General features: G+C 39.1%; 1 protein-coding gene across 4 annotated transcripts; it reads right to left on the bottom strand.

The window, feature by feature from the left end:
• Nucleotides 1-178: 178 nt before the first annotated feature.
• On the bottom strand, nucleotides 179-27,869 carry SMAD5 (SMAD family member 5). Of its 4 annotated transcripts, none has more exons than XM_074603774.1 (8): nucleotides 27,687-27,776; nucleotides 20,859-21,010; nucleotides 9,414-10,017; nucleotides 7,970-8,221; nucleotides 6,674-6,793; nucleotides 5,903-6,124; nucleotides 3,080-3,336; nucleotides 193-2,168 (listed from the first exon to the last, which is right to left on the bottom strand). In XM_074603774.1, the coding sequence occupies exons 3-8, from the start codon at nucleotides 9,814-9,816 to the stop codon at nucleotides 2,025-2,027; spliced, it is 1,398 nt and encodes a 465-aa protein (XP_074459875.1). In that variant the 5' UTR covers nucleotides 9,817-10,017; nucleotides 20,859-21,010; nucleotides 27,687-27,776; the 3' UTR covers nucleotides 193-2,024. The 4 variants fall into 4 exon arrangements, with proteins under 4 accessions (XP_074459874.1, XP_074459875.1, XP_074459876.1 ...); XM_074603775.1 differs by having other exon boundaries at nucleotides 20,859-20,965; nucleotides 27,687-27,769; XM_074603773.1 differs by lacking the exon at nucleotides 20,859-21,010 and having other exon boundaries at nucleotides 179-2,168; nucleotides 27,687-27,869.

Raw genomic sequence — 27,869 nt, 5'->3', positions numbered from 1 at the left:
TGTGGGTTGCCATTCCAAAGAATGAAAGAGAAGACCCCAAAGGCAAGTGGCAAACGTTGTTATTCCCCTTCTCCTGAAGATGCACTTGTTTGTTTTTAAACACACTTGAGAAACTGGTTAAAAAAAACACCCCAAAACCAAAAAGAAAACCAAAACACCAAGTAATACAGAAATTCCTGTACAAGAGAACATTAGGGTTCTGCAGAAGTGTTACAGTTTATTCCTTTAAGGTATTTCATAAGAAACATTTTAATGACACGTAAACAATTTTATTCCTTTAAGATCATTTGTTACTTAGGTACCATATGATGCATGATTTCCACATTTGAGCAGAAACTGGCATTCGATAGAAGACACAAGAACTTGTGTAAGCAATCAATGTCTCAGGATTGCAGTAGTTAACTGCAACACATCTTTTAATAAGTATTTGCATTTTAGAGTTTTCAGCCTCTCCCCCAAACACTGAACCCTTTTCTGAAGATGTGTTCAGGAAAGAGAAAAAGGAGGGTGAGAAGTTAAAAAATACAATAGGTCTTTTTCTGCATGCAAAGAAATTTTGTATACAATTCACTTCTAATTCTCTTGAGAGTATTTCTTTCAGCCTCCTTTTTTATTACTTAAAGGGGAAAAATACGCATATGTTATTTAACTGATTTCTTTTAGTGTTTAGTACAGTGTTTAAATTCTCTACTGAGTAATACAACAGCACAGGCAACAGGATTCCTTACGTGCGAAAGAGAAATTTCATCATCATATTAATGCAGTCCTTCAATCCCATAAAGCTGCCAACTACAGTTACGAGTCTTCTGATTGAACACCTGCCATCAGAGACAGGATCAAGACCACTGTTTCATGTAGGCTACAAAGAAGTGATTACTTTTGGTCATTACCAACAGGTCTGTATTAAATTACATGATCTGGAAATAAAAGCTTCTGCATTCAGTAACTAATTTGCTAAGCCACTCACAGTCTTCAAAGAGACTCAAACTCATACTGAAAGTGAATTAAATACAGTGTAATCACTAATACTGCGTAATGTCTACTGAGAGATTAAAGAGGCCTAACACAGATCAATTCCAGACAGGTAAAATAAACAGCTAGAACACCAAAAAGAAAACAAACAAAAAAAAAAACACTTATTCCTTCCAAAAAGTAGTAAGCACTGTCATTTACAAAAGTAGTGTTTATGTTAAAATAGAGAAGGGTACCTAAAAAGAAATAGCCTTGGCAACCAAATCCAAACGGCATGAGTGTAAATCAAAGCAAAACAAGAATTACTACTCCAGAAGTGTGCAAGATGTTTACCTTGTATCAATTACTATTTAAAATGGTGGATAAAAGAGATATTACAAAACCGAAGTGGGAAAAGGCTACAAACTGCTATTCTGCATTAATATACAGTGTGTTTATGACAGCATTTTCCAATAGACAATACAAGTGTTTTTACACCACTCCAATATTTGTAAAAAGTATATTTCATGTGTACACTTAGAAAAAAATCACATTGTTCAATCTGAGGCAAATTAGCCATAATAAAGTCTAATTTTGCTTATAACAGATGTCAACCTTAAGATGTTAAACAACTATGCTAAAAATACAGCTTGCAAGCTGGAGCTGCACATGTTCAAAGTTTCATAAACATTAAAAAAAAATCCCAAACTATGATATGTATTTATTTTCTGAAGTCAGTCTTCAAATTCTTGTCCCTACAGGACAAAACGAAAAAAATTTTCCAGTTAAGACATACGCCTGTTTAAGTTTCAGGGGAAGGAGGGGAAAAGTGTTCTGAATTTTTCAATAGACTTTTTTCCCTTAGGGTTCAACTGTCACTTAAGCATCACAAAAACAAACTGAAATGTAAAACTGATTAGCTATACACAATGGAATTGGTCACAAAGGGATTTTAAAAAGAAAAGTTAAACCATAAGATCCATTCTCCATATAGCTCACAGTATCCACACTGGAAGTTTCTCTAGAATTAGATTAAGTTCGCTAAAAATAATGCTGAAGATAGAAGTTCAGCACTATGAAACAGATGAGATGGGATTAAGAGGAGAACCCATTTGTGTAAGTACTTTATCCAGCCACTGGAGAGGCCCGTGAAGATGAATTTCTATCCAGCATGGGGTGCTCGTGACATCTTGTCGGTGATATTCAGCTCCCCATCCCTAAAAAAAAATTAACAAAATGTTACCAATTGAGTTGAGAACATACTTGTCTTTCAAAATAACCGTACCAACAAGAAGCAGGAAACCACATTCTAAGATCTGAAGGTAAACCACAATCCAGTAACATTTCTTACCCAAAGGAAAAAAACTGAGGTTGGGAAGTAGTGGGAGGGAAGCTGCACCTGGAAGCCTGAATCAAGTCTTGTCTGCTACAGACTTGGCGTGACTACCCGAGCTCCTCTGTGAAAATGACTCCTGCCTACAGCCACATCTCTCTTCTGTTTCTCCCTCCTCCTACCCTCCACACTCTCAAACTGAGCAGTATTTACCACAATTGACAAAAAACCAAGACATTTTTTGGACAAGATGCTAAAAACCCCTGGAAGGCCCAAGTCTAGACGCCATGCAAAATCTGAAATGGAGCGCATCTTGATTTAACAATGTTGAGAAAACAATACTGTGAGAGTAACAGCACAGTGTGATTTCAGAAATTCAAATCATGTCTTTTTTCCATAATCAATTTTTTTAAACCCACTATTAATATCTTTGAAGGAGTTGCAATTTTTTCTGCAATCGCTTATGCTCCTCTCACATTCTTTTAGTGGTCTTGTTTGTTCCTTTGTATTTAGAGCATGAGCTCAAATCTTCTTTAATAAAATCATAGCAACCACAATGATTAAATCCCTGTCCTGAAGTAACTAAATACATAGCCAACATTCAATACAGCAATCTGTGCTTTTCCTTTCTTGCATAGATTTCCTTCTCCCCAAATTAACCATTTTCAGCGTACTTATCATCGATAAGAACCACATCAGATCACAATAGCTTTGCCACATTCTTACAGTGCTATGTAATTACTGCTGAATACAAATCCACAATAAATTTAAATGCCCTCAAAATAATTTGTTTACCTTTACAAAACTCATTCGAATGGTGCACATTTTGGTGAGCTCATATACTGCTTCAAATCCATGGTTGACAGACTGAGCTAAAAGCTGAGCAAACTCCTGATTGTTAAAAATTTTCAGACTGCATCCACTAGGAATCTTGCATACAGTTGTCGGATGGAAGCCGTGGTGGTAGTTGCAGTTCCTGCTCTGTACAAATATGCTGCTATCACTTAAACACTCAGCATAGACTTCTCCACCAACATAGTAGAGATGAACTCCTTGAAAACAAAGATAAAACCGTTTCAAATTACTTTTATTTCTGAAAATACAGTACTTAATACAATCCCCTTGAAATCAGAGACAGCAAATTTTCTGTTTGAGGTCAGAAAAGCTCTTTTGCCCACATTATAACATACTTTCTCATTTCAAAATACAGTGGGCATCGTTATATATCAGCCACTAGATGTCCTTCTCTCATCAATTACAGATTAGAATGAGAATACTTACAGACATCAACACTTATTTCAATCTATTCTCCTGGAGAACTTACATGGATTTTAAAACTCCAGTTTTATAAAACTCCAGTTTTATAAGACTGGTAGCTTCTGTCTATGGCAATTCCAACAGAAATAAGTGCATCCTGGGAGAAGAGGCAGTGACAGACGTGAATGAGAAAGTATATCCGTAGTCTGCTCTGATTTTCAATGTATTTTTATCAAGCAAAAAGAGACGTAAGATCAATTGGTTGCACAATTTAAATACCATCAGGCTTTACAGACCTTAAAATCAACAATGCCCCCAGATTTATCAACATCTCCCTGGATTCAACTGTGTACTGAATAGCACTGTAAATCCTATCCTCCCTTTATGTTCTGAAGCCTGTATAACACTCTTACTAACTAAAACTTAATATGTGAAAGCTGCTGATCCTTTCAGTACCCAAATACAGATTCTCACTGCTACTTCAGTTGAGATACCTTCCTTCGCCCAGATCTCCCTTTCCCCCACCCACCACTGTTAGATGGCTGGGATACAGTTCAGTTTAAGTCTTCCTTGCAATACCCTGGGAATCCACGGCAGACTATCCCATGGTTTGCCAGATGAGGCTGCAGCAAGTCAACAGATGCAAGTTAATCTTTCAGACAGCAGCAACTGTTGTGAACATTGCTAGAGCCACTTGGGACTAAGGCAGGATGAAGGCTACACAGAGGAGCTTCATCAACTATAAGCGGCTATCAGAAAATCTGGGGCGGGCAAGAATGCATTATCACAACACAACCCTATTAATTTAAAAAAGACAGAGACCACCACTTGCTACCTAAGTTCTTTTGGGTAAAGACCTTCAGAGAGATTTCTGAAGAGGGGAGATGGGTAACAGAACAGTCTGAGAAGAACACAGATACTTCAAAAACAATCCAATGCACAATTACAGGTCACTTTTGCTTGCAATGCAACACTTCTACAGAAAAAAGCTTAGCAAATAGGATTGGGTAACTTCAAGGAGACAAAAACCCAAGACCTTTCAAAAAAGACATAAATAAATGGTATTTTATCCCAAAACAATCTTAATTGTTCTCAGGACTGTTACCATAAAGCAAAGTTTTAGTTTAATAATTAGTATTAGAGATGTAGACATTTTAAAGCTCACTGCAGTCAATGCTACTCTACAACATGACACTGGATCTTTGTTACATTTCTGACCTTAGGTGGATGCGCATCGAAAGGGGTAACTCAAAACAAAAAGAACCTGACAAACCACACATGCCCCAGAAGTAAGTTGTTCCCCTTAGTAACAATAAATTTTCTTGAACAAGACAATTGCAGAGCCAAGTTTCCAACAGATATCAATAATATCTCATGGTCTCTAGAGAATCTGCAAAATTTTGCTATATTCATAGCAGTTTCTAATTAAAAGACTGATAAGGGACAGGATAGGTCTTGAAGAGGTACTCCAAGCAACAGAGACTTTCATTTAAAAAAAAAAAAAAAAAACAAACAAAAAACCAACAACAAAACACAACACCAAAACAACTCAAGACCAACTATACCAAATGCTTTTAGGTGTTAAAAAGGCCTCTAGATATGCGCAACAGAAATGGGGTTCTCTTCTCAGGACTGACTTAGTTAAAAAAAAGGAGATATTCGGAAAAGGAGGTACTACATTTTAAGGTAATCCAAGCACATCCCATCAAAGATGAAAACCATGCATCTATATGTGCTATCAGCCAAACAGCAGGGGAAAACTAGAATATCTTGCAAAACCTGCTGTCTCCAGGAATCCCTCCCACACACATACACGCCCCATGGATTCACTCAGACAAATGAGCCCTTGCAGTTTTGCATTAGCACTTCAAAGTCCTGCTGCCAACTCATGCAAGGTATTTGAACATACTGTAGACAGCAGCATAATACCTTGCATGAACAACAACATAAAAAAAAATCTTTGATATACTGTGAAGTGGTATGAAGTATTTGATTTAAAAAGCAGATATAACATAGAAATCAGAAGTCCTGAAATATGTTTCTAGGTGATGAAACACGAAATTTTATGCACAGACTATCATTAACCATAACAAAGCAGCCCCCATAACAATACAGTTTGGTAAAGAAGGTGTAATATTTAATGTTTTAAATTAGCGCTAAAGAAAAGTGTATGCAATTCCTAGACTAATTAGAATCAAACTATACTTAAGTAAGTTGTCTTCAGATACTGGAGAGGTAGATAATATATCGTGGATTACTTCTACTATTTTTATCTGAGACTAATCATTGTTGCAGTATAGAGAAGTTGAAATAAAAACAAGGACTTAGCTTCTTAATCATGCGAACACAACTAAGCTTTACCTTTTCCAATATGTCGTCTAGTGTTCTCAATTGTTGAGTTGCGATTAACATTTGAGAGCAAACCTAAGCAGAACCTGTTTTTATTATTGGAGGGATCTGTAAACCCATCTACTAAGACACTTGTGGAAGATGCATGAAAAGCCTCCCCAACACGATTATTTAATTCGTAATACACAATTGAACACCAGTGTTTGGGTTCTTCATAGGCAACGGGCTGAACATCTGAAAATAAGCAAAACGTAAATAACAGTTTACATACATGTTAAAATATTGAATCTAAAGCTGTAAAGCAGGCCTTCCAAAATATCAACAGATAACTAAAAGCTTAGTCAACAGTTACGAACAGTCCTGGTTAAGATCGTAATGATTTTTAATTTCATGCATTTTAGTTAGTCCATTGATTTTATAATTATTTTCCTATTTTAAGCCTGATATTAAAGAAAATAATTTGAACTCAATTTTCAGGGCCTTTGTGCATATACAACTCCTACAGCAGGCAGCGGCAGCAGAAAAGACTAATTTTGAGACACGAAAAAAGTTCAACTTATTGTAAGCCATACTATGGCACCTGAGGCTTTAAAAGCAAGAGATGCAAATAAGCAAGGCAAGTTTTATTTCTCAATTCTTTCTGCTACAGCCCCACTTTGCCCTGGAGGACTGCTTCCATTTACCAACAAGGTTTACTGAGCCATTTGAAGTTACTCGTTCAATTTGCTCATGAGTTTTAAGAAGCCAAACTATGTAAATTTTGCACTATACCATACAACTTACCTCTGGTAGATATATTTGGCATGATTTGAGGGATCATTGTATTGCTTGTGTCCATAGACTGAGAATTATCCTGCCCCATTTGATCATCAGGGGGCATATATGCAGGAGGCGGAGTATCAGCTACAAACATAAAATACAAGAATAAACCTCAACAATTTAGAACATTTATTTATTCATTCTGCAGTTGTAAACACACAAAAATACTTTTGAACAGGAGATGTTAAAGCATTTGGACCCATTTTCAAAGTAACCTGAAGACAACCCAGACAACTGTCTTTACAGTTACCTCCTTCAATAGTTGGACTCTCACCTATAGGACTAACAACAAGATTGGACACTTGAGGAAAACTTAAGAGATGTGCTTTTTTTTTTTTTTTGCCTTTTTTCTTTAACAGCTGCACTCCTGCAGCTGAGCAAGATGACTATAGTCCCCACTTCCCCCCCCCCCACAATCATTAGCTCTCTTGCCTGCTCTCTTCCCCATGTTTAGAAAGAAAGAAGTAGTAGAAGAAATAACTTTATTTGTCATAGCATAACAAAGGCCTAAACCAAGTTTTTTTGCTGCTTCTGTAGGCCGAGTTCATTATAAAAGTGTGTATCTCTTCACTCTTCCGTTCATCACAGTAGTCAGCGTACCAACACATTATTTCAGAAATTCCCTCCAGATACCATGAATGCATCCATCCCAGTGATCGCAGTCCTTATCCAGGAGGGATACCCCACTGAATGGACACTCTTTCTGCAGCACTAGGCAGCCAGAAAGAACAAAGATGAGGCCACTGGAAAAATAAATTCTTTAATCTGTTAATTTCTTGGGTTTATAAATCACACCAATAAGGCTTCTTTCCTCTGCCCCATCAATTGTTATTTTTTTCCCCTATTTTCACCCAAATACGTTAAGTATCTACCAAAAATTTGCTCTACTTTTTTCTAGTTATATACCACATGTAAGCATCTTTATGCTGAGAAAGACATCAATAAACTTCTTGCTCAGCCTCTTACACCTGGCTTTCTTTTCATTGCTAGATATTCTTCTGAAGTATGTATCAGTTATTCTACACAGAAGCTGTGCAAAATAACTCACCACTATAGTATCAGTGACAAAAAAATATTTGGAAATATAAAAGTATAACACTTAACTCTGACCAGTGACAAAACTAGAAAGAATCTTCCCTAACATGCAAATAGAAAAGTAATTTCTTGCAAGTATCACAAATCCCTGAGGTAGTAAGTCACAACAGCATGTGACATTTCAATTATTTTTATTAAATTGACATTTATTTAGGCTGTACTTACCTGGTAGCTGAAATGGACTAGATGGTCCAGAGCTAGCTGGGGAGCTTGGGTAAGTGCTGCTGGCTGGAGAAGGTGGATAGGGACTGTTTGGCGAAATGGAAAATGGAGTGCTGTTGGGCTGCTGGAAAGAATCTGGAAATGTTGCGTTGTGTGGCATGTGTGGTTCATTGTGGCTTAGGTTCCTGAATTGAACTAGTAGACTGTGCTGTGGATTGAATTCACTATGTCTAGGCACTAACACTGGAGGTAGAACTAGAAAAAAAAAACAAACAAAAAAGTTTTAGATTAAAAACTAAGATAAAAGGAAAGAGAGACAAATAACACACTCATATGAAAACCTCAACACTAGCTGGCATGGAAATAGGAGTAGGGGATTAATCTGTCATGCCTTTGCCCCATCCTCTCTCATTTTTTTACATTATGCTTCATGGAAGACTCAAACTTTACTCTCTCAAAATCAGAGCAGAAATGCACTTATCTTTCATGCAAACAGAAGCAGACTTTTTTTAAAAAAAATAAAACCAAACAGTCCACACATGGCACATACCAAGTGTTGATTTAGAAGTGCAAAACTCACTGCATGTGAGTCAAATCAGTAAAAATGGAAATACAATCTATATTACTATAGTCACATATAGTCCTTTCCTCTGAAGACAAACAAAATCTCTATTACAACATACAAATACTGCTAAGCTGGAGTTTTAAATTCAAGAGCGCTGGAGTCTGGAATTTAAGTGCTACCGCAGAGCACTTAAGCACTACAGCTGGTTGCAGCAGAGTTACAACTGTTTTGTGGAACAACGGAAGCAAATTTTCACTATACTTTCCAGAGCAACGGAATTCATTTCTCCCACTCATCACCACAACCCTCACCTTCTCCCATGGCAACATGCCTTAACAGCAGACTTGCTACCCAACACAAATGTGGTACGTACATTGCTCTAACTGATCATCACTCTTGGTTCTGTTCAGCTCTGCTGTCTGCTAACCAAGTGGGGAACACTGCACCCTAGAATTATTATTTTTTTTTTAATCTCCTCAATTCATGTCCCTCACTGATGAAATACTGAGCCCCTGAAAGAAGGCTACCAACCTTCTTGCAAGGACTGAGGTTTTTAAACAAGTTTCTCAAAGAACCAAGTCTTTTGTTTACTACTTTCCTATTTTCTTATAAATGAGGATTTTGCCACAAACTTTTAAGGGTAGCAGGCTTAAAAGATCTGTGGGAAAAATGTAATTTACCACAAAGAAAAACAGCTAATACAGAATGGACAATACACCTTCCCCAAAACCCCACCAGAAAAATATACTTTGAACATTCCTCTTCCATACTCCCCCAAAACAAGTGTAATTTGTTATACAGGACTGGAGGAGGAGGAGGGAATGAACAAGGGTGGTCCCTGGAGATTCTGTTCAGTTTTTAGACAGCCGTGTTCAAACATACCTGGGCTCTCCACCCTCTTATAGTGGTATGGATTGATGCAGACTTCCTTCTGTTTAGATCCAAAAGGAAATTCACAAATATCCAATGGCTTCAGCTCATGATGGCTTTGTAGATCAGGCCAACGCCAAACACGACAGTAAATTACATGGGGAAGGCCTTTTCTGTGAGAAACCTGAAGTCGTCCATCTAAAGAACGAGGAATAGTAACACACTTGCTGGGCTGTCCTGGACTGCTCAAGGCTTTCTCCAGTTCTTCCATAGCACCCTTTTTCTTTTTCAGCTTTTTTACCAAAGCATCGACAGCTTTTTCTGCCCATTTTTCCTCTTCGTCTCCTTGTTTCCAGCCCAACAGACGCTTTACAGCTGGGCTAGTAAAGGAGAACAAACTGGCCATTGACGTCATTTGACACAAGTCTTCAAAAGGTTTGCTGGGTTTTGTCTGTTGGGGTTTTATTTGTTTTTTCAAATAAGTGTCAGTGTATACCAAAAGCAGTTATTGCCACTGATGAGCTGTATTATTTCTTGGAGGCCGACAAATGAACATATAGATGTCAACGATGAAGTCTTCACATCAAAAATAATGATCAGTTCCTCCAATTTAGTTCTATCAGAAAGATAAGTTAACAAGTAATTAGTAAACAAGTAAAGAATATGGTAAAACAAAAAGGCACATATTAAAAGAATGCCTGTTTCAACCCTAGCATTGCACCTGATTCTGTTTCAAAACAAAATCCCAGAAGTACTAGGACCTCAACGCAAAGCTAAATAAAGTAAAATGTGATCAGAGGTCCCATCTACTTGCTCTTGAGCTCCAATTAGGTAACCCATGTTTTTTGAAGAGTGTTAAAAAAAAAAATGAGGAAGAAACTGTAGACAACTAAAAGAAAAACAAAATCACTTAAAAGAAAAACCCAATAAAAACCTCAAACCAGCCCCTTCCCAGACACTCAGAAAGGTGGTCAACCTTTTCAGCTGTGGCTATTTTTATGCTGCACTTCCTTATATCTTTTAAAACGAGTATTTGAAGAACTGGATATTTTTAGCCTTTGGCAAAAAAAAAAAAAAGAGTTTTATTTTCCCCAGAAAAAGACAGGGTGAGGGGGGAGGAAGGCATGGCAAAGTAAGCACTAGAAATGTGACCTTTACTACAAACTGCCTCAGAAAGGAGAGCAGCAGAACACTGTGCAACTCAAACTGGCTCATGAATGGTGGTGTTTTCTACCACTCACCAGCTCTAATGCAAATCCTCCCCCCCCCAATTTAAGGAGTAACGATGACAAGAGGAAATGATGTGCTGTGGCAACGAACTGATAAGAACTTGTAAAATCCCTTGTGAATACTAAATAAGCAAGTACAGACAATGAGCAGCTGGCAAAAAGCAAGAGCAGAGCTAAAAGAAAGGATGTCAATAACAAAAGATGCTTCCTTTCTTGCTACAGAGACTGCCAAACAACATTGTCTCTCAACTTTTGATAAACCGTGGTGAATTAGAACACCTAACATACCCCGAGACACCAAATCTGCACATAAGAGAAAAAGGTGTGTGTGGGTGGGAGGGATGCAGGATTTAAGTGTTGCTTCTCTTAGATTGCTACCTTTAATCAAGGAGATCTTTTTTCCTCCCATCTTTGATTAACTAAAAAGTCATCTGATAAGGCTTTTCTAAGTGTCTAGGCACATTTACAAGGTCACTCAGACACATAGATGGGTACTTTCTTGTAACAGGCCCATATACTAAGCATCACCAGCGAAAGATACAGCAAATATCTCTAGACAAAGCATTCTACATTTAATCATCCCAGATTTTCTACTGAGGGGGTGGAAGGTGAGGAAAGGAGGGAACAGACTCAAGGACACTTGGCTACAATGAAGACTGTAAGTTTAAAAAAAAGCCAAAACACACTTATAAAGGTCCTTTACAAGGAAAAAATCCATTTATTTCACACAGTAGCTTAATAACACTGCCAATACTTTGATTATTCAGCTTTCTTTCAGTAATATGGAAAAAATTGGGAAAAGCAAAACAAACAGAAAAACTGAAGATCTTTCTTCCTAAGCTCTCATAAAAAACAAAATGAAAAAAAAATTAGAGGAACAAAAGTCTCTCACTGCTTCAAAAAGTCCTTAGAAGAGAGCATTGAAAAATAAAATAATAAAAAAAAACCAATTATGTATCCCCTTATTTCTTCAGAAATAAGGACATGTCTGCACTTTAAGTATAAATTTAGTTCTCCAGAACTATTACACATGACAAACTTTGCACCCTTCAAAGTAACAGGAAATACATAAAGGGAGATAAACTTGGCCAAGAACACAGACTAAATTTATTCTTTTACTGAGGATAAAAGTTTAATGTTCTAAAAAGTAAAAGCTGTTTACAGTCACAATTAACTTCCAAGCCTTGCGTACATTCAATAGCTGTAAGATATCAGCAGTTGCTCACACCCCTAAAAAAGGAAATGAACCCACCTAGAATCTCAGACCAGCAAGAAGACAATTAAAAAGTTCTATTTCTGTTTCTCAGCTATGCTTTCAAAGAATCTTAAGAATCATCAAGGCAGAACATGCACCAGAAATTCCTATACTTAAGGCGAGCCCATAAGAGATTTCAAGAAATGTCTCTTGGCTGTTGCCACTCAGATCTATTCCATTACAGCTGTCCTACCTATATTATGCAACCAAGTTTACAGCTTTATGATTCTATTCTATGATAATTTAAAAAAAAAAAAAAGGGGGAAAAATTATAAAGTATTTTGCACACAGTAACATGCAGCAACGAAGAATGAAATTTTACTAGTTGTGTTATCATTTCAACATCATTTACCCACAAGTATGCTCACGGAATAAACAAGCTAACTAAAAGCAAAGAAAGCTGGAACAGTTCTACTAAAATGATGCTTTGCAGTAAGTACTATTTGTAGGGCAAGTGTCAAGAGAATTTTGATAAATGACTGTTGTATAAACTATGATTTCAGAAATAATCTGCTTGGAGTAAGTAGCATAATTAGCTCTAAAAACTTTACATTATTCTGAATACCCATAGACAAAAGCAAAACCTAGTAGAACAAGTATTCCAGAAGCATCAAAACTGTTTCAACTTCTTTAAAAAAGTTTCCATATACATGCTTGTACTGTAACCACCGAAAAATGAGACTGCTGAAGTTCAAAACTTTAATAGCATTTACTGTAATTCCATTCTGGCCACCCATGAGGCTTTCAAGACTCTTCTGCTGAAATGTATTTTTACCTGTTCAAGAACAGCAAGGGCAAAAAAGAAACCCTGCAACAAACTGATAGGCTTTGGGAGGTAAAAATGACATCAAATTTAGCTCATTACAGGCCTTTCAGAAGTTCATTCTGGGAGGCAAAACTACTGAAGGCTTACAGCTTTTGCTTTTTCTTAAGAAAACAAGGCAGTATCAAAAAAGCTTCACGAATTATTTGTTGACTAAAAATATTCCTTTCTTTGAAGCCATTTGAGGTCGCAAAGCAGTAGGTTCAGGCATTTATTTAGAAATCAAACATTTTAGCGTAGAAACTGCAACTCTTGTAGGGTCTTAAGATTTCTGAATGAATGTCATAAATCACATTTAGAACATTTACTTGCATTTAACGTAATTTCAGCATCTAATTTTTGAAAGGTTTCTAAGTAATCATGGTATCTGCTAGGCACAGCTTCAGCAGATCATGTATATTTACAATCAATTTTTTCTGAGGCTTTGAAAGTGCATGTGATGAACTGTGATTGCGGTACAACAGTGCATCACTGTAAGATTTGAGCACAGAAACAAACGCTTTAAAGAGACATTTTCATTCACAGTGTTGCACAAATTACTCGCAGTGTTGCACCTCTAGACGCAGCTGGTAACAGCTTTCATGAGAAAAAACAGCTTTCTTAAATTTTCCTAAGAGGCAGAGGTTCTATTATCCATTACCTTCTTTTATTGAATAACTTTTCAGCTGAGCTACAAGAGAACATCGGCTGAAAAACATGTTATTACTGTAAAAAAAAATGCTCTTTTAAGAATGAGGACAATGCATTGCATGGGGTAGCATGAGGGGGCTTTTAATGGGTGAATATAAAAGGCAGTAATCGCTGAATCAAAATTAGACTTTGAGGCAGGCATTATTTAGACATTTAAAGTTCTTGTTAATGACTACAGCAAATGAAAGGAAACTAGTTGTGTGAACAGGTCCATTGTTTGAACCCCTTCTTAATACCTCATCACGCCAACTAGATATTAACAAAGTTGATTAACAGCAGAACTTACAAACCACATTTAATTTGTGAAGATGGAAGAAATAAACTATCTTTCATCTACCATCACAAATGCTAAGCAACTCAACTACCTTTTCGTTCCTCCTCTGAGATTTTCTTAGCCTACTATATTAAACTATCAAATTTACCAGATTAATCTGATTCACTATCAAGGAATCTTCTGGCTAAAAGGGCCTGAGTGGGACTCACAGCGGAACAGATCAATATAAAATTAGGTATGGTGTATTTATTTTAATGAGATGCATTTTTTATGTAACATGTTCTGCCATCGATTCCAAACTAATTTCCCACCTGCAAAATCTAATTTTAAATTACCATTCACCAAGCAACCCATCACCCCAAGCAGCATGGCAATGAACGATGCTTTTCACAAGCATAAGAATAAAACAAGTAACAACTACATGGCCCTCGTCCATTCCTGCTGCCAATACTAAGCTTGTATTGCAAATGCACAAGCACTATTATTTTCCTGCTTAATTTACTTGTTTGCAAATTAAGAAAGCTTCCTGTAGCATCATACCCAAACTGAAATAAGGAACTTCACTGCTCATGATTAGAAGCTGCTTTGAGACTCAAATTCATAATATAAACAAACCACCACTTACAACTACACAATCGGTAGTTCATTACAGCTGCTGCAGACTTGCAGTTAGAACTGTGTTTTGCAGTCAGCTCTTGTGCCGAACTTTATTGCCCCTTCAAACTTAGAAATGCTCAAATATTTTGACTCCATACACACATTAACACATTACACATTCACACAGAAAGCTCAGAAACTCTATTACAGTATATTACCAAATATCACACTATATTCAGTTATCAATATTTTCTTTAGAACTACCTAAAACTACAGCCTCACACATCAATTTTCATCTGGTTTTATTAAGGCACTTCTTTCCTTATAAATTTCCTGACAGGAATTGTGCAGGATTGCGCTTGGCTTTTATTATCATTTTCCCAAGTCTACACCTTACATTGTAGCCTGGTACAGGGTCCCATGCAGCAGCATTCATCACATCCTTTTCTTGAGGACAAATATAGAAGAAACATTGGCTCCATAGTTCTTCCAGGCACACCAAGGATAAAATAAACGCTAAAGTTACAGAGTGGTTAAAGAATTTCAGCAATAAACTTGAAGGGGCTACGTATTTCCCCTACCATTGCCATAGCCTTTCAACAACAAAAATTTCTCTCAATTATCCTGTGCAACATCTTACTCAGGGAATACAATCAATGACTTAACTCATCTTTTTATCCTCTTTCCCTTAAGGGTAAGTAAAAGATGAAAGGAGATTTTATGAATGATACCAAAAAAAGAACTTTTGGTATTTTCATCAGAACTGGGCTTGCATGTCCAAATGCACATCCAGTTGACCAAAACTTATGATAAATGGTTTTATGCTAGCACTAGATTTCTTTGCTTCAAACATGCCTTGCAAGGCAATATATTCTAACTAATAATACGTGTAAACAAGAACAGAAAAGAATTGTCTGGTATCTTCAAAAATTTTATTAACCATGACTGCTCTCCAAACAAAAAAAGTATTGACAACTTCAAACATGGCTTTCTCACACAATACTTGTTCTTTTCATTTCCACATCTGTACATCATCTAACACAGCTTAAAAAAAACCCCCGAAGCATATAACTCTGTCAGCTGAGAAGTATTTAACTAGCACTCTCTTAAAAGAAACATAACAAAAATCTCTGAGGCCAAGCACAAGCAGCAAGTAATGCATGGTACATGGAAGAGCTGGTATCATAAAAGCCATATAGCTCAGATTGCAAAAGTGATGCTTCTGTTTTTCTAAGTCTTCCCAAAAATCACTGTTAAAAAAAAAATAATACAAATGATAATGATTTATATGACAAAAAAGGTCCAGTCAGAAAGAATTTCAAAAGCACGCTCACTTCCATCTGATGCCAAGAAAACCTCATAAAAAGTGGTACTGAATAATAGAAAGTTTTGAATTTGTTCTGCATCATGGCAAAACTTGAATTTAACTGTGATGGAAGGGAGTGGAGAGGGAGGGAGAAAAAACAAAAACTTCCAAAGCCTAAAAAAGTTAGCATCTATTTCTTCAGGCATCCACTTAGAATACAAAAATCCAATGCTCACATGGCCCTGGTCTCTGCAACTACTCTAATTACTGAGCAATTAGCTTTTGTACAAGTTCTCAAAAACGACAAATTCCATCTCAGAACCAAAATCTCCCTCCCTTAAGTGTTTTGTCAGAACCGTGCATTTTCTCACACTTCTCTTTCAGCTAATTGGCACTTTCCAACAGAAGCATTATGCTGAAAAATGCCATCATCAACAGTCGTCAGCACATCTGAAAGTCAGCCCTGAAACTGTCTCATGTTTTTGAGGTTATTTAAGATTTATTCTAAGCACAGCAGATAACTACAAGTTAGCATCCATTTCTTAATTAAAATTACATACAAGAGCATCACTACATTTCTCTAAACATGAAAACAAAAGCCTATGCCTCCACCGGTAGGCTGGTGGACACAGACAGGCAAGTGGGCAATTAGGAATGACCTCAGTCTACACCTGGAGAAAAAAATGGGACAATAAAGGTCATCTTATACTTTTCACAAACCCTGAAGTATGTTAAAAAATTAACAAACTGGACAAAGCCTTCCAAATATTTAGATGTTCATATTCTTTAATGAATAATGAAGGTCTTGCATAAGATCCTAAATACTGCTCACAGGAATGTGAACTGGCAACAAAAAGTGTAACCTGAAAGCAGGGACTGTACAGACCTTCATAAAGCTTTAAAAGAGGGGAAGAAAAATAAAGGTGTATATATGTGTGTGTGTGTATACACTTCCACTCCAACTGAATTGCATTAAGACTGTGACAAGTTTACAAAAGCTACAGGATTTGGAGGGAACACTGACAATAGTAATTCAGCAAGCTTTTTTTCCCCCTTCCACGGAATGAATGAATGGCAAAGTATTCTAAATTTGTCAGTTTGTGACATCCACTGACCCAGAATTCAGAGACACTACCTCATAGTTGGTGGATCAGTGGCAGCGATTCTGACAAAGATCCTCTGTCAAGGATGACAGTCCTGGCAGGCTCAACCTTGGTGGTAGGTCAGTAGGGATACAGACTTGGCAGGCTGTGTCCTGCACCTTGCCAACCCACACTGGTCAAGCACGCCGAAGTGCCAGCCAAACTTTTCTACGTGGTCACAGGAACATGGCTAAAAAGGCTTCCAGAAAACAGTGCAGGAGCTTGCACTGTGACTAATGATAACTGCAAAAGTCTTAAATTACTGTTCGACTTGCTTTTAATGAGCTGTTTATATCAACGTTAGCCATGAAATATCTAAAGTGTTGTCAGCTCACACAAGAACAAATCTTTTCCTTCTGAGCACAAACTGCTCTCCTCACCTGTTACTAAAAAAAATTCATGTAAAGATCTTTAGAGAGGAAACATTAACACATTAAAATTAATCTCAGCGTATCTATCATAGACAAAAGTTGCATTTTAATCAACATGAAACATTTAACTGGCAGGGAAGGCAGAAATAGGGACCTGCACAGAATTGCCACAACGGTATTTCTGCAGGTATATAATTCAGCCAAGAGCAACAAAAGAGTTTTTAGAGTTTTCTTTAGAGAACTATAAAGAAAATATAGAGGACATTTTTCTGAAATTAAAAGCATACTCTGGAATATTAAAGATCACAACATAATTTGCAAAGACCATTCAAATAAACCCAAAAACTTACACTACACTTAAAAGAGCACAAGCACTCCATCTTGAGACATAATTTCTTCCAGCTCAGATAATGTTCTGTCGAGATGAAAACTCTGCACAGGACGTGACCACTCAAGGTGCAAGATTAAAAATCTGACTTCATAACAAGAACCAAGTAGTACAGGGTGCACAGTTATAGTTCCTTCAGGTTGCATCGGAGGGTGAAACTCCAAACCTCAAACAAAAAACACCCACCACAGCTGTACACAGCATACCCTTTTGTTGTGATCTTTTGTCATCAAGAGAAAGAAATACACAGAGGAAGCCCCTCTTCCTCCTTTCCTAGTTCTCATCTCCATCACAACTGTCCATCTTGGGTTTCCAGTAGGAAAGTTTTCTTTAGGAAAAAAAGAAAATTCCTTCCTTAAGTGTATTTTCTCCATATTTGAAAGGAAAAGAAAGGCTTGACAAAGGCAGATACCCCAATAAGCACATGGTTTGTTGGGGTTTTGTTTTGTTTTGCGAAAGTGCGTATCATTAAGCACTTAGCAGCAACTTCAAGGCTAAGTGAACAAAATTTTAACATCAGAGGTAAGAGTAAACCACTATCAAACGGTAGGGATTAAGACATTAAATCCAACACCACCCTACACAGACAGGGCACTCTCAAAAGTTACAACACACTAATTATGAAACATCTTCAATTAAGTTATTTGCTGCTTCTATTAACTTCCACTACCACCAGCTGCCAGCTTCATAAAGCATTACAGCTTTTGATGAGCATGGGCACATGACTGCAATAGCGTGTTTGCACCTTCCCCCCCACCTCCTCTTCAGTCAAAGTCTGTGATTCCTCAGAATATCAGAGGGATATTCTGTGCAGAGCTTCCATAACTAAGATATACAACACAAAATGCTCATTTCAGTTTTCAGTATTTTGAAGCCACCAGTGGAAGGTAAATTCCCTGAAATTACCAAAGGAATGAAAACCAGCAAGAGATTTCATCTAAAACCATCACGTACTGACAATCTAATTTCCCCTGGCAAAACAAAACTTACAGGCTGATGCAAATTTTGACAGTTATTCCTTGGAGGTTTTCTTAAAGCAGAGAGCCCAAGTCATTCACTGAGCAAAATCTCTAAATCCCTACAGATTCCAGCAAAAGGTTCAACAACTATTACTGCACCTATCCAATAATATAATATACAATTACAGCTGAATCGGTTCTTCCCTACCTCGTTATACTGAGAAATACCTCCATTTAATTAGCTCAAAGTCACATCAGAAACTACACAACTGGACGAGAGCACAGATCACTTGATTTCCAGTCTTGTGCTTTTAACCGCAAGACCATATTTCCTCTATTAAGTTTACAACCCGCAGAAAACAGAAATTGCCATTCTAAATCACTTAAGCGGTCCATCTGTTGTCAGGCAGCTGTCAGGACTTGGATACACGCACCAAAGGCCACGGTGGACAAAAGTGTGTGTGCCCCAACAAACATCGCCTCTGAACCGACGGGTTTGAAACGTGCGGGTTTGTTACTCTCTCCCTTTCCTTCGGTCAGGCCTCACTGCAGCTAAGAGCGGAGTTCCTCGTCTTTTTTTTTTAAAAAAAAAAAGAAACAAAAACCACCGAGCCTCTTAATAGCGTTGCAACAGTTTACTGCTACAGTTACGTGCAGAGACTTATTTTTACCAGCACGAAGCGTGTTTTAGCAGTCCGGCCCGCGCTCCCCTTCCCCTCCCGGGGCTGCTCCTTCCCCCACACGCCGCTCCCCGGCCCCTTCCCGACCCGGGACGCCCCAAACCAAGTCACAGCCGGGCCCGCGCGGCCGGGAGAGGCCTGGACCCCTCCAAGTTCCCGAAAAGGCCCGTTCCCACCCCAAAACGGGAACGGCAGCGCCCCGAGGCCGCTGAGGAGACGCCGCTCCACCACCACCACCACCACCACCATCCCCATCCCCATCCCCCCCCTCCGCCGCCCTCGGCCCCCCGGGCCGCCCCAACCCACCCGGCACGGAGCGAGGCGGCCTCCCCGCCGGTGGCGGCAGCGGGGCTGGGTGTCGGTGAGGCTAGAGGCGCCGGCTGGGCCGCGGCCGCCCGCTCGCAACAAAACTTTATTGGGAGCCGGCGGAGGGGGGACAGCGGCGCGGCGGCGCCGGCGGGGCCAGCGCCGGGACCCGGATGTGCGCGGGGGGGAGCGCGCGGGCGGGATCCTGCGCCCCGCGCATGCGCAGCGCCCGCCGCGGCGGCGGGAGGAAGCGGACGCGGCGGGAAGGGACGGGGCGGGATGAGGGGGCCCTGTGGGGCGGGCTCTCGGAGCTCATACCAGAGAAAGACAGTAAAATAAACAAGAAGGCGAGGCGTCCGGCTTTATTGTGGAAAGAGTAATTCACCCCAAGGTGGAGGAGTGAAAAAGTTGCCTCAAGCTGAGCGCTGCGGTGGCCCCCTCAGGAGGAACACCACCGACCAGGCCTACGCAGGGCCCTCACGGAGCCGATGCAGGGGCTGAGATCATAGAACCATAGAATGTCTTGGGTTGGAAGGGATCTTTAAAGGTCATCTAGTCCAACCCCCCTGCAGTAAGCAGGGACATCTTTAGATCAGATTGCTTGGAGCCTCATCAAGCCTGGCATTGAATGCCTCCAGGGAGGGGGCTTCCACCAGCTCTCTGGGCAACCTATTCCAGTGCTGCACCACCCTCATTGATCCAGCACTCTCTCCTGCTCAGTGCCCTGTGCCACATCTCGCAAGAGGCTGACACCAGCCCACCGGCCTCGGCCCCTGCGCTTGAGGGTTGTTTCGCAGCACTGATTGGGTTTTATCTGCAGTGCTGAGGGACAGTTGAGGTCCTTCAGATGGCTAGTTAACTAAAACCACATGGTAAAGCTTGCAGAAAACACGTTAGCAGTGTTAGGAATGACTCTAGAAAGAACCGTACGGATGAGGACTTTCATACTGTATATAATGCAAGTATGGGGAAAACTCATGCTTTTCTTACAATTATCCTCATTGCATGAAATGGAAATGACCACTGTTTCCTCAAAGCTACTGCTTGATCAGCACAGAAGAAAGTTTCAGAGAGGTCGCAGGCCCAAACCACCTCCAACGTGGCACGACGACACCTGACCTTGTTTAAGCATACTGCAGGCGTAATTGTTTGTTTCTTGTCATTTTTAACTCAAGTAAATTGATTGATATGAGGGTAAATTAAAGAAGAATTGGGTTCCATGCTATGACTTGATGTCATAATGTTTTAATTTTTTAAATTACCCTCAATATACAAGTGATTTTTGGAACTGCAAACACCTAAAGTTTCACTAGATCTGAAGAATGTGCTTACTTCCACTGAAATCGATAATATTTAAAAATGACTTATGCATTCAAAGGCCTCTCATCGTAGGGGAGGACTGGCAAAGCCTTGTTTCCCTTCCGAAAGACAAGGTACCTTAGAGCAACGTGTGGAAGGCTGAACCACGTCCTGCTCTGCTCGTCTTCACTGGGTTCACGAGCAGGTGGAACTGCTTGCCACGAAGTACGGTCGAGGCCCGAACTCTGGTGACATTGAGAAATTTAGCTTTATATGGGCAACGGGGACATCTGCAATTAGGAGAAAATAATTCACCCTTCAGCCCACAAAGTGATTCTAAGAGGAAACTTCTCCTACAGGAAGATTACTTCATAACCCAGAGGTTGCGTTCCTCAGAGGAGGCCGATCAGAGCCTGTTCCAGACACACCACTGAACTAAACTGAATCCTAGTCTGATCCACTACAGAAATTCCTACAGAAGAGTTTCTCCCTCTGGCAAAAATATCATGTAGGAACAGATATACGGGGCAAAATCGTAATCTGTAAATTTGTATCTCTGTTGTAGGACATGTAAGTACACCATCTTGCAGCAGTTAAAAATCTGGCATACCAATAGCATCTGGCATGCCAACTGAATCTTGCTATCAAACAGATTCATTATGGAAAAAAAATATTAGAAACAAGGAAATGTAATGAAAAGTGATTTTATATATACACATATATATGTATATGTATAAATACACATATAGTTAAGCTAAAAAGAAACCACATGAAACCTCATGTTTTATTTGTGTAAATTAAGGGTGAAACATCTACAAAAAAAAAAAAAAGAAAAAGCAATGTAAAGTTTGTAGAAACAGGGAAAAATATCCAGCGGGCCACACTGAAGTTTCAATTTCAAATATATTTGAGCTTGGAAGAAATTTTCTTCTGGTTCAAAACTACGTGTCTCTTGGTTATTTTTTATGTAAACAGAAGTTTTTAGCACCAGTGTACTCTGATCAGATCTATACAGAGGTCAATTAATAGCCCAACAGGATATCTCTACTAAAGTTCATGACAGCGGTGAAGGAGCAAGGCTTTGGTGTAGTTTGTTCACAGAACAGAGCTAACCTTTGGGGACTCCTATGTATCTCTGCACCAGCAATTGTTCTGCTTTGGCCAGGCAGTCCAAAATATGGGACAAAAAAAAACCCTGTTGGTCTTTTTCCAAATCTTTTGTGTAACTTAATTAATAAACCAAGTAACAAACAACAAATTGGCAGCAGGCATTTTAGGTGTTGTTCGTGTGCCAGCCGTGATGTCTCTAAAAAACAAAATGTTCTCTTATTGAGAAGTTACAAAACAGTTGTACGTTGTCAGATGAAGCTACAGCACAGAGCTCTGATGTGCTTCCTCCTGCAGAGGTTTTAGAGTTCCAGTGATGAGGAAAGCTGAAGGTGTGCATGCAAGTGTATGGGAGAGGACAAGGAAAACTGTACATTTTCCAAAACTAAGTTTTCCAAAATGTTCTCAATTTAAAACTGCAGGCAAGTTTGGGTTGTTGGTTGCAGCACACCACTCCTCAGAAAGCAGTGATTCTTAAGTACAATATATGGACTATTTTGGAGTTTGGTAATAATGAATAGGATCTACCAGCTGAAAAATAGTTTTCCACTTTCTTTTGCCATTTTGTCACAGATTAACGTTGAATGGCCAAAGACCAAATGTCTAAAGTCAAGTTATCCCCTTGTCAACAAGACAGAGTAAAGAACAAATTATGTTTGCTATCTAATGATTCAAGTCTGTATATTCTTAAGATCAGAAAGGAATTAACACCACTTTCAGCACTGTCTACTTCATACGTGGTTTCCATCACGTAAATCCCTAGTGCCGTGCTCCCATGGGCCCACTCTAATAACATCAAGTTCGTTAAAAGGCTTGCAACAAAGAGGCTCAAAGCAGCCTGAACACAGTTTCCAGAAATCATGCGATGTCATGAATTCATGAATTTCCCAACTCATGGAACCATCAATCCTTTTTTAGCATTGGCAAACCTAGATTTTCCCACACATAGACATGCAGCTGTGATAACCCAAGGAGAAATGACTAGCTAACCTTCTACTTACCTGAATGTTTTAATTATTAATTGCGTATTCAGAGTCTGCAGAGACAACTGCACGTATGTTTATACTTTTGGTCCTGCCTTGTAAAGTCAACTAAAGTACAAGTACCTGTCTGACATTCCTTTGCGCGCAGCCTGATGGCAACGAAGACAGAAAACTACCTTCTCATAAACCCACGTTACGGTAGATGTTTATGTTGGAGCTCGCTATAACCTTCCAGTCTGATCAAAGTACAAAACAATCAACAGAAAAAACTACCACCAGTTTGCTTCGGGCCTTGCTTGCATGGTTGAGAAGCAACCATGAAGTTCAACAAGTGTCTTAAATTACATTATTTTGATTTTTCTCTCCAGATTTTGAATATGATCCCTATATTTCTTAAAGAGATTTTTGTTTAGTTAGAAATTAATAGTTTGGAAATCAAATAGATTGTTTGAATTATAAGGAAATAGTCTTGAAAAAAGTTGCTTTATTATGAAACTTTGGCCTTCCTGTGACTTCTAAACTGACTGCATTGTTCAACTTAATTCCCTATCAGCTTTCTAAATTGCTGGGGGGGATGGGGAAATTAAAAAAAAAAAAAAAAAAGCAGTTATGATGTCTCTACCCATATTAAACATTTGCAAAGCACTTTATGTTTAAAAAAATCCCGTAGTGTGAAAGATGGCTTGGATGAATGGTTTAAGCCAAATATAGGTTACAATCAGAATTGGGGGAAATGGATAGCAAAGCTGAAGAAAGTTTCACTCCCAGCTGTCAGCTGAGAAGAAATGGGGGAAGGGGGAAATGCTGAGAAAGGAATTTTTTTTTTTTTTTTGGCAGTGAAGAGAGGAACATGCCATCCCTGTTTGAGAAGTTTCAGGGTGGGAAAGGCTAAGGAGGGGCTAACATACTATACATACCTTTACATATATTTTTGAGGCAGAAAAACAGCGTTATGTTTGAGCAGAGTTCAGCAAGTGGAAAGGGAGATGGCATTCGCTCTGGCCGTTTGGTCCTCTGAAACAACCCCGCAATTTACAGCTTGCTGAGAACAAGCACAGTGGATGGTAAGTGGCCGCCTCACAAGGAGGCAGCGATGCAAACGTTGTGTGCATCGCATCACATACGTAAAAAAATGAAAAAAAAATATGTTTAGTGTGTGGAGGAAATATATTAAAAGTGTTTATCTACAAGGCCCTTGGTGGTGTGGGCTCCTGTGAAGTTACACTCACCCGCTCATGATTTGAATTCTAGGAGACTAAATTATGTCCCCTGTTATTGTTACAGCCACACTTCTGGGTACCTTGCATGACTCAACTCACACAGCAGTACAGAGAAAGGGAGAGAAGAATTAGTCTTCTTTCCTAAAGCTACAGATATAAGACGTTAACATGAAATTGTAGACCAGGGGAGGGAAAGGTGGGGCAAAGGTATACTTCCCAGCAAGTTTAAAGCTGCAAACTTTTCTTCCTAGACTGGAAGAATAAATGAGATGAGACGTGTAACTGGACACTTGTACATCTATGTACCACAAAGACATTATGTAGAGGTTTAGTCAGTTCAGCTCAACAGTGTCTTTTCACACTCCACAGAATAAAAATGTGAATATACTGGGGATGGTATAGCTGGTTTGACAGATCCGAGAGACAACTAAGGGTGCAAAACTGAACAATCAATTCAAGAAATAAAGGTTTGAAAAACATTAAAAAAAAGGCAAAATCCTAAGAAGGGGAAAAGGACGCTTCAGGAAGAGTAAGACGATTAAGAAGTAATGAATTAGAGAAGCCTTTGCCTGAGAATTGTCGCAAAGTCCACATCAGAGTGTGAACCCTCTTCCATTGACACCTGCGGACAGGGTCTGGTCAGGGCAGAGTACTTCCAAATTGGATCTGCTTCTTGGAACAGGGGGTGGAAACCTTCCCAGAGGAATGGAAAAAATGTCCCAGCTGATTAACACAAAGTAATACACCGCTCTCTCAGAGGAAATGATAAAGAAAAGAATTTTACATGGCAAGATTCCTTTGAATATTCCTCCAGCATTGCTAGTTTTCTAGACCATCCTGCAGCTTGCCTTCACCATTGCATCAGCAGTACAGAAACATGCAGTACTCTCATTCTTCTGAATCAGTGATTTTCAACTATTTCCAGAACATGACCTCACATTACAGGAACACTTTCTGGAGACTGACACCCACTACTAAGCTCAGAAGAAGGAGAGGCCCTGCCTCCTAAAAGCTGTCTGCAACAACCAGACCAAATACCCGTAGACAACAGAGAAGCTGGACCCTAGAAGTGGGATAGAAAAGGTAGTACAGAAAGAGAATGAATCTAACATCACAATTAACTTCCTTCGATGTACCACAACCGCGTGATCACTATGAGCTTTTTTCTTCTATGAAAACTCTGCTCAAAATTAGCCATCAGCAAAATCGTGTCTAATTTTTTTATAGATTTACTCCCTTCCCTACCTCTTTTTTTACGTCCCACACCATTAGCCATCCTGGGTGTATTCTTCAATGTTTTCGCCTGCATAGACCCAATTTTTCCTAGAGCTGTTGACTCCCCAGCCCAAGCGCCGCCTCCTGACCATGGTCCCTTTTGGAAGGGACTGGCATTTAGGTGGGACACATTCTCGCTTTGGAACCATGAGGAGATCTACCATGCAGCCCCATGCTCAATGTAATGATCTGCTGACACGGTCATGATCTGGAATTCCATTTCTTGTAGCAAGAGTTGGGACCAACATCCACAATAACTGTGCACTGAAAACTTGTATTTGTGGCTCCATGGCCAAAACCACAGGAAAACTATTTTTAGCCCAACGGAGCTCTAAATAGTGGAAGCACTGAAAATGTAGCTCACATCATGGGCCAAATTCTTCTCCTGGTTACACCCACTCTATGGAGAAGCTGGAATATAATAAACACTCTGAAACAGAAATTTAAAAAAATTAAAAAAAAAAGGCAACTTTTGCTTATGAGTAAAATCAGCATTTTAAACTTTAAATGAAGAAAGGTACACATCCTCCAGCATTTCCTCTGGAAATAAATAAAAGGAAAGGAAAAAGGAACAGTTTGAAATAGAAGCAATCTATTACAATAATTGTACTTATTACGATAAAGGTAATTCATCCCACTCTGTATGTCTGAACAATACCTATAGCTAAAATCTCTCTCCATTCATTATGCAGATACTTTTGGCTTAGACCAGTGAAAAGGACACTGTGTTTATCTGTATCTCGAGAGAAGACGCAGCAGATGAGCGCAGCGCAGCCTGTGAGTAACAAATCAGGTTGTAATGGCTAGACCTACACTTGATTACTCACAAGCCAACTTTCTAACAGCAGTTTATCACCTCGGGATTTCACAACACAAACCAATTAGTGATGGCAAGGCAGAGTGCTCCAGCTTTCTCAGGTAGGAACCGACAGGACCTGACTTTCTCCTTCTGGCTGTATTTCTGCCAAAGTCCCCACGTTACAAGACGCTGGGCCTTTACAGCCTGTATTTAAATTTCGTGGCACACTTAGGGACACAACTTTTTTTCCACCCTCCTGACCAAATAGTTGGGTTTAATAATTTCCTTTACAATATCAAGATCTGCATATACAAGCATAATAATGCCTGTTATAAAATTAAAGGGCTTTTGGCCATAGTGTAGTGCGGTTTTTGGATAGCGTGTTTCAAGCTATTTGCTTCTCTTTAGAAAATTTCCACAGAAATTTTATTTTTCTTTCGTTGCTTTTTGTTAGGAAAAGAGGGAACTAGATTATTTTCCAAAAAACAAATTAAAACTTTTTTGAGAAGCCAGTAAGATGACAAAATTACAAAATAGGTTTTTTTCTCATCATAATAGTAAAAAATGTTATTTTTCATTCACTGTTTCATTGCTGATGAGTTTTCTTCCACTCTTTAAGCACTGCCCTATGACATATGTTTTAAAAGGAAATACAGGAAGGAAAATCAAAAGGCAAACAACACATTTTCAATTTTGGTTACATTTCTGCAAATCTGAAACAAATTAGGATGATTGTTATTGTCTAAACAAGTTCATATGTCACACAGTAAAGGAAAAAATAAAAAGTTCATAAATGCTCCAGCTGCTTAGATGGGCCCCATGTAAGGCACTGTCACTAAAATAGTTCACAACCCTAATTACAATTCACCGCATCTTGGGAATGACATTTAGGATTCTCGAGGCGCTTTTAGATAATTTTTAGACTCCGCGTAGAAGTTCAGCTGTCACGAAGTCGGTTTTATTTTGTAACAGATTTTATCCTTTGGAATGTTATGTTTGGATTGAGCTGAAGATACGGAAAAATACATGCAATATAGTTTGCTTACCCGACTGAAATATAACTCCTAAAACAAAGCTGAAACTTTTTGTCCTTTAATGTTCATATTCTAGCCTGTGCTTGCCTATAGCTATTCAGATTGGGAGGGCAGGAGAAAAAACTCTCCCTTACTGCATTATTCTGACTCCATTAGTGTAGTCAGAGAGAATTCCTGCTCTCTATCCAGTAATTAAATAAATATTTAACATTGCAGGATTTAATTGGAATCCCAAAAGTTAACAATAGCCTCTGCTATCGGTGTCGCTATCTCAGGGGTTCTGTTTTCACAGGCGTATATTTAGCTCTCGGCCACATCGCCCACTTGCATTACAAATAGTACAACCCCCCTCCTTAAAAAAAAAAAAAAAAAAAAAAAACCAAACAAGAAGCTCAGTAAAATCTGGAAACTTTTATAAAGTGACGCCATCTCCGCGAATCTCCTTCCCCCTGCTGCAAAACTGCACTTCAAAGCTGAACAAATTAAGCGGCAGGCAGCCTCTCGTAAGAAGAAAAACAACCAGCAATAACAAACGAACAGAGCTTTACCTTCCAGAAAATTACTGCGGCTCCATTTTCCGACCCTTTATTTTGTCACTGGCTCCTTTCCGAGCAATTTCTGTTCCTCTCTGGCTCATGCTGGCGCTGGGGAGGAGCCCTGCGCGGAGGGTCCCCAGCGCAGGGACGGGATCGGGTAACACACCCAGCAGCACACCCAGCGCCGGCTGCGCA

Source organism: Larus michahellis, chromosome 11, assembly GCF_964199755.1.
Source record: "Larus michahellis chromosome 11, bLarMic1.1, whole genome shotgun sequence".
Classification (NCBI taxonomy): domain Eukaryota; kingdom Metazoa; phylum Chordata; class Aves; order Charadriiformes; family Laridae; genus Larus; species Larus michahellis.
Note: the sequence above shows the minus strand (reverse complement) of the source record. Positions and strands in the feature narration are given on the sequence as shown.

Coding starts and splice junctions, on each gene's coding strand:
- SMAD5 (XM_074603773.1), bottom strand. CDS start 9,816: ATGACGTCAATGGCCAGTTTGTTCTCCTTTACTAGCCCAGCTGTAAAG. Junction 8,222..9,413: donor TAAGAGGGTGGAGAGCCCAG/GTATGTTTGAAC, acceptor TTTTTTTTCTAG/TTCTACCTCCAGTGTTAGTG. Junction 6,794..7,969: donor TAGTCCATTTCAGCTACCAG/GTAAGTACAGCC, acceptor TTATGTTTGTAG/CTGATACTCCGCCTCCTGCA.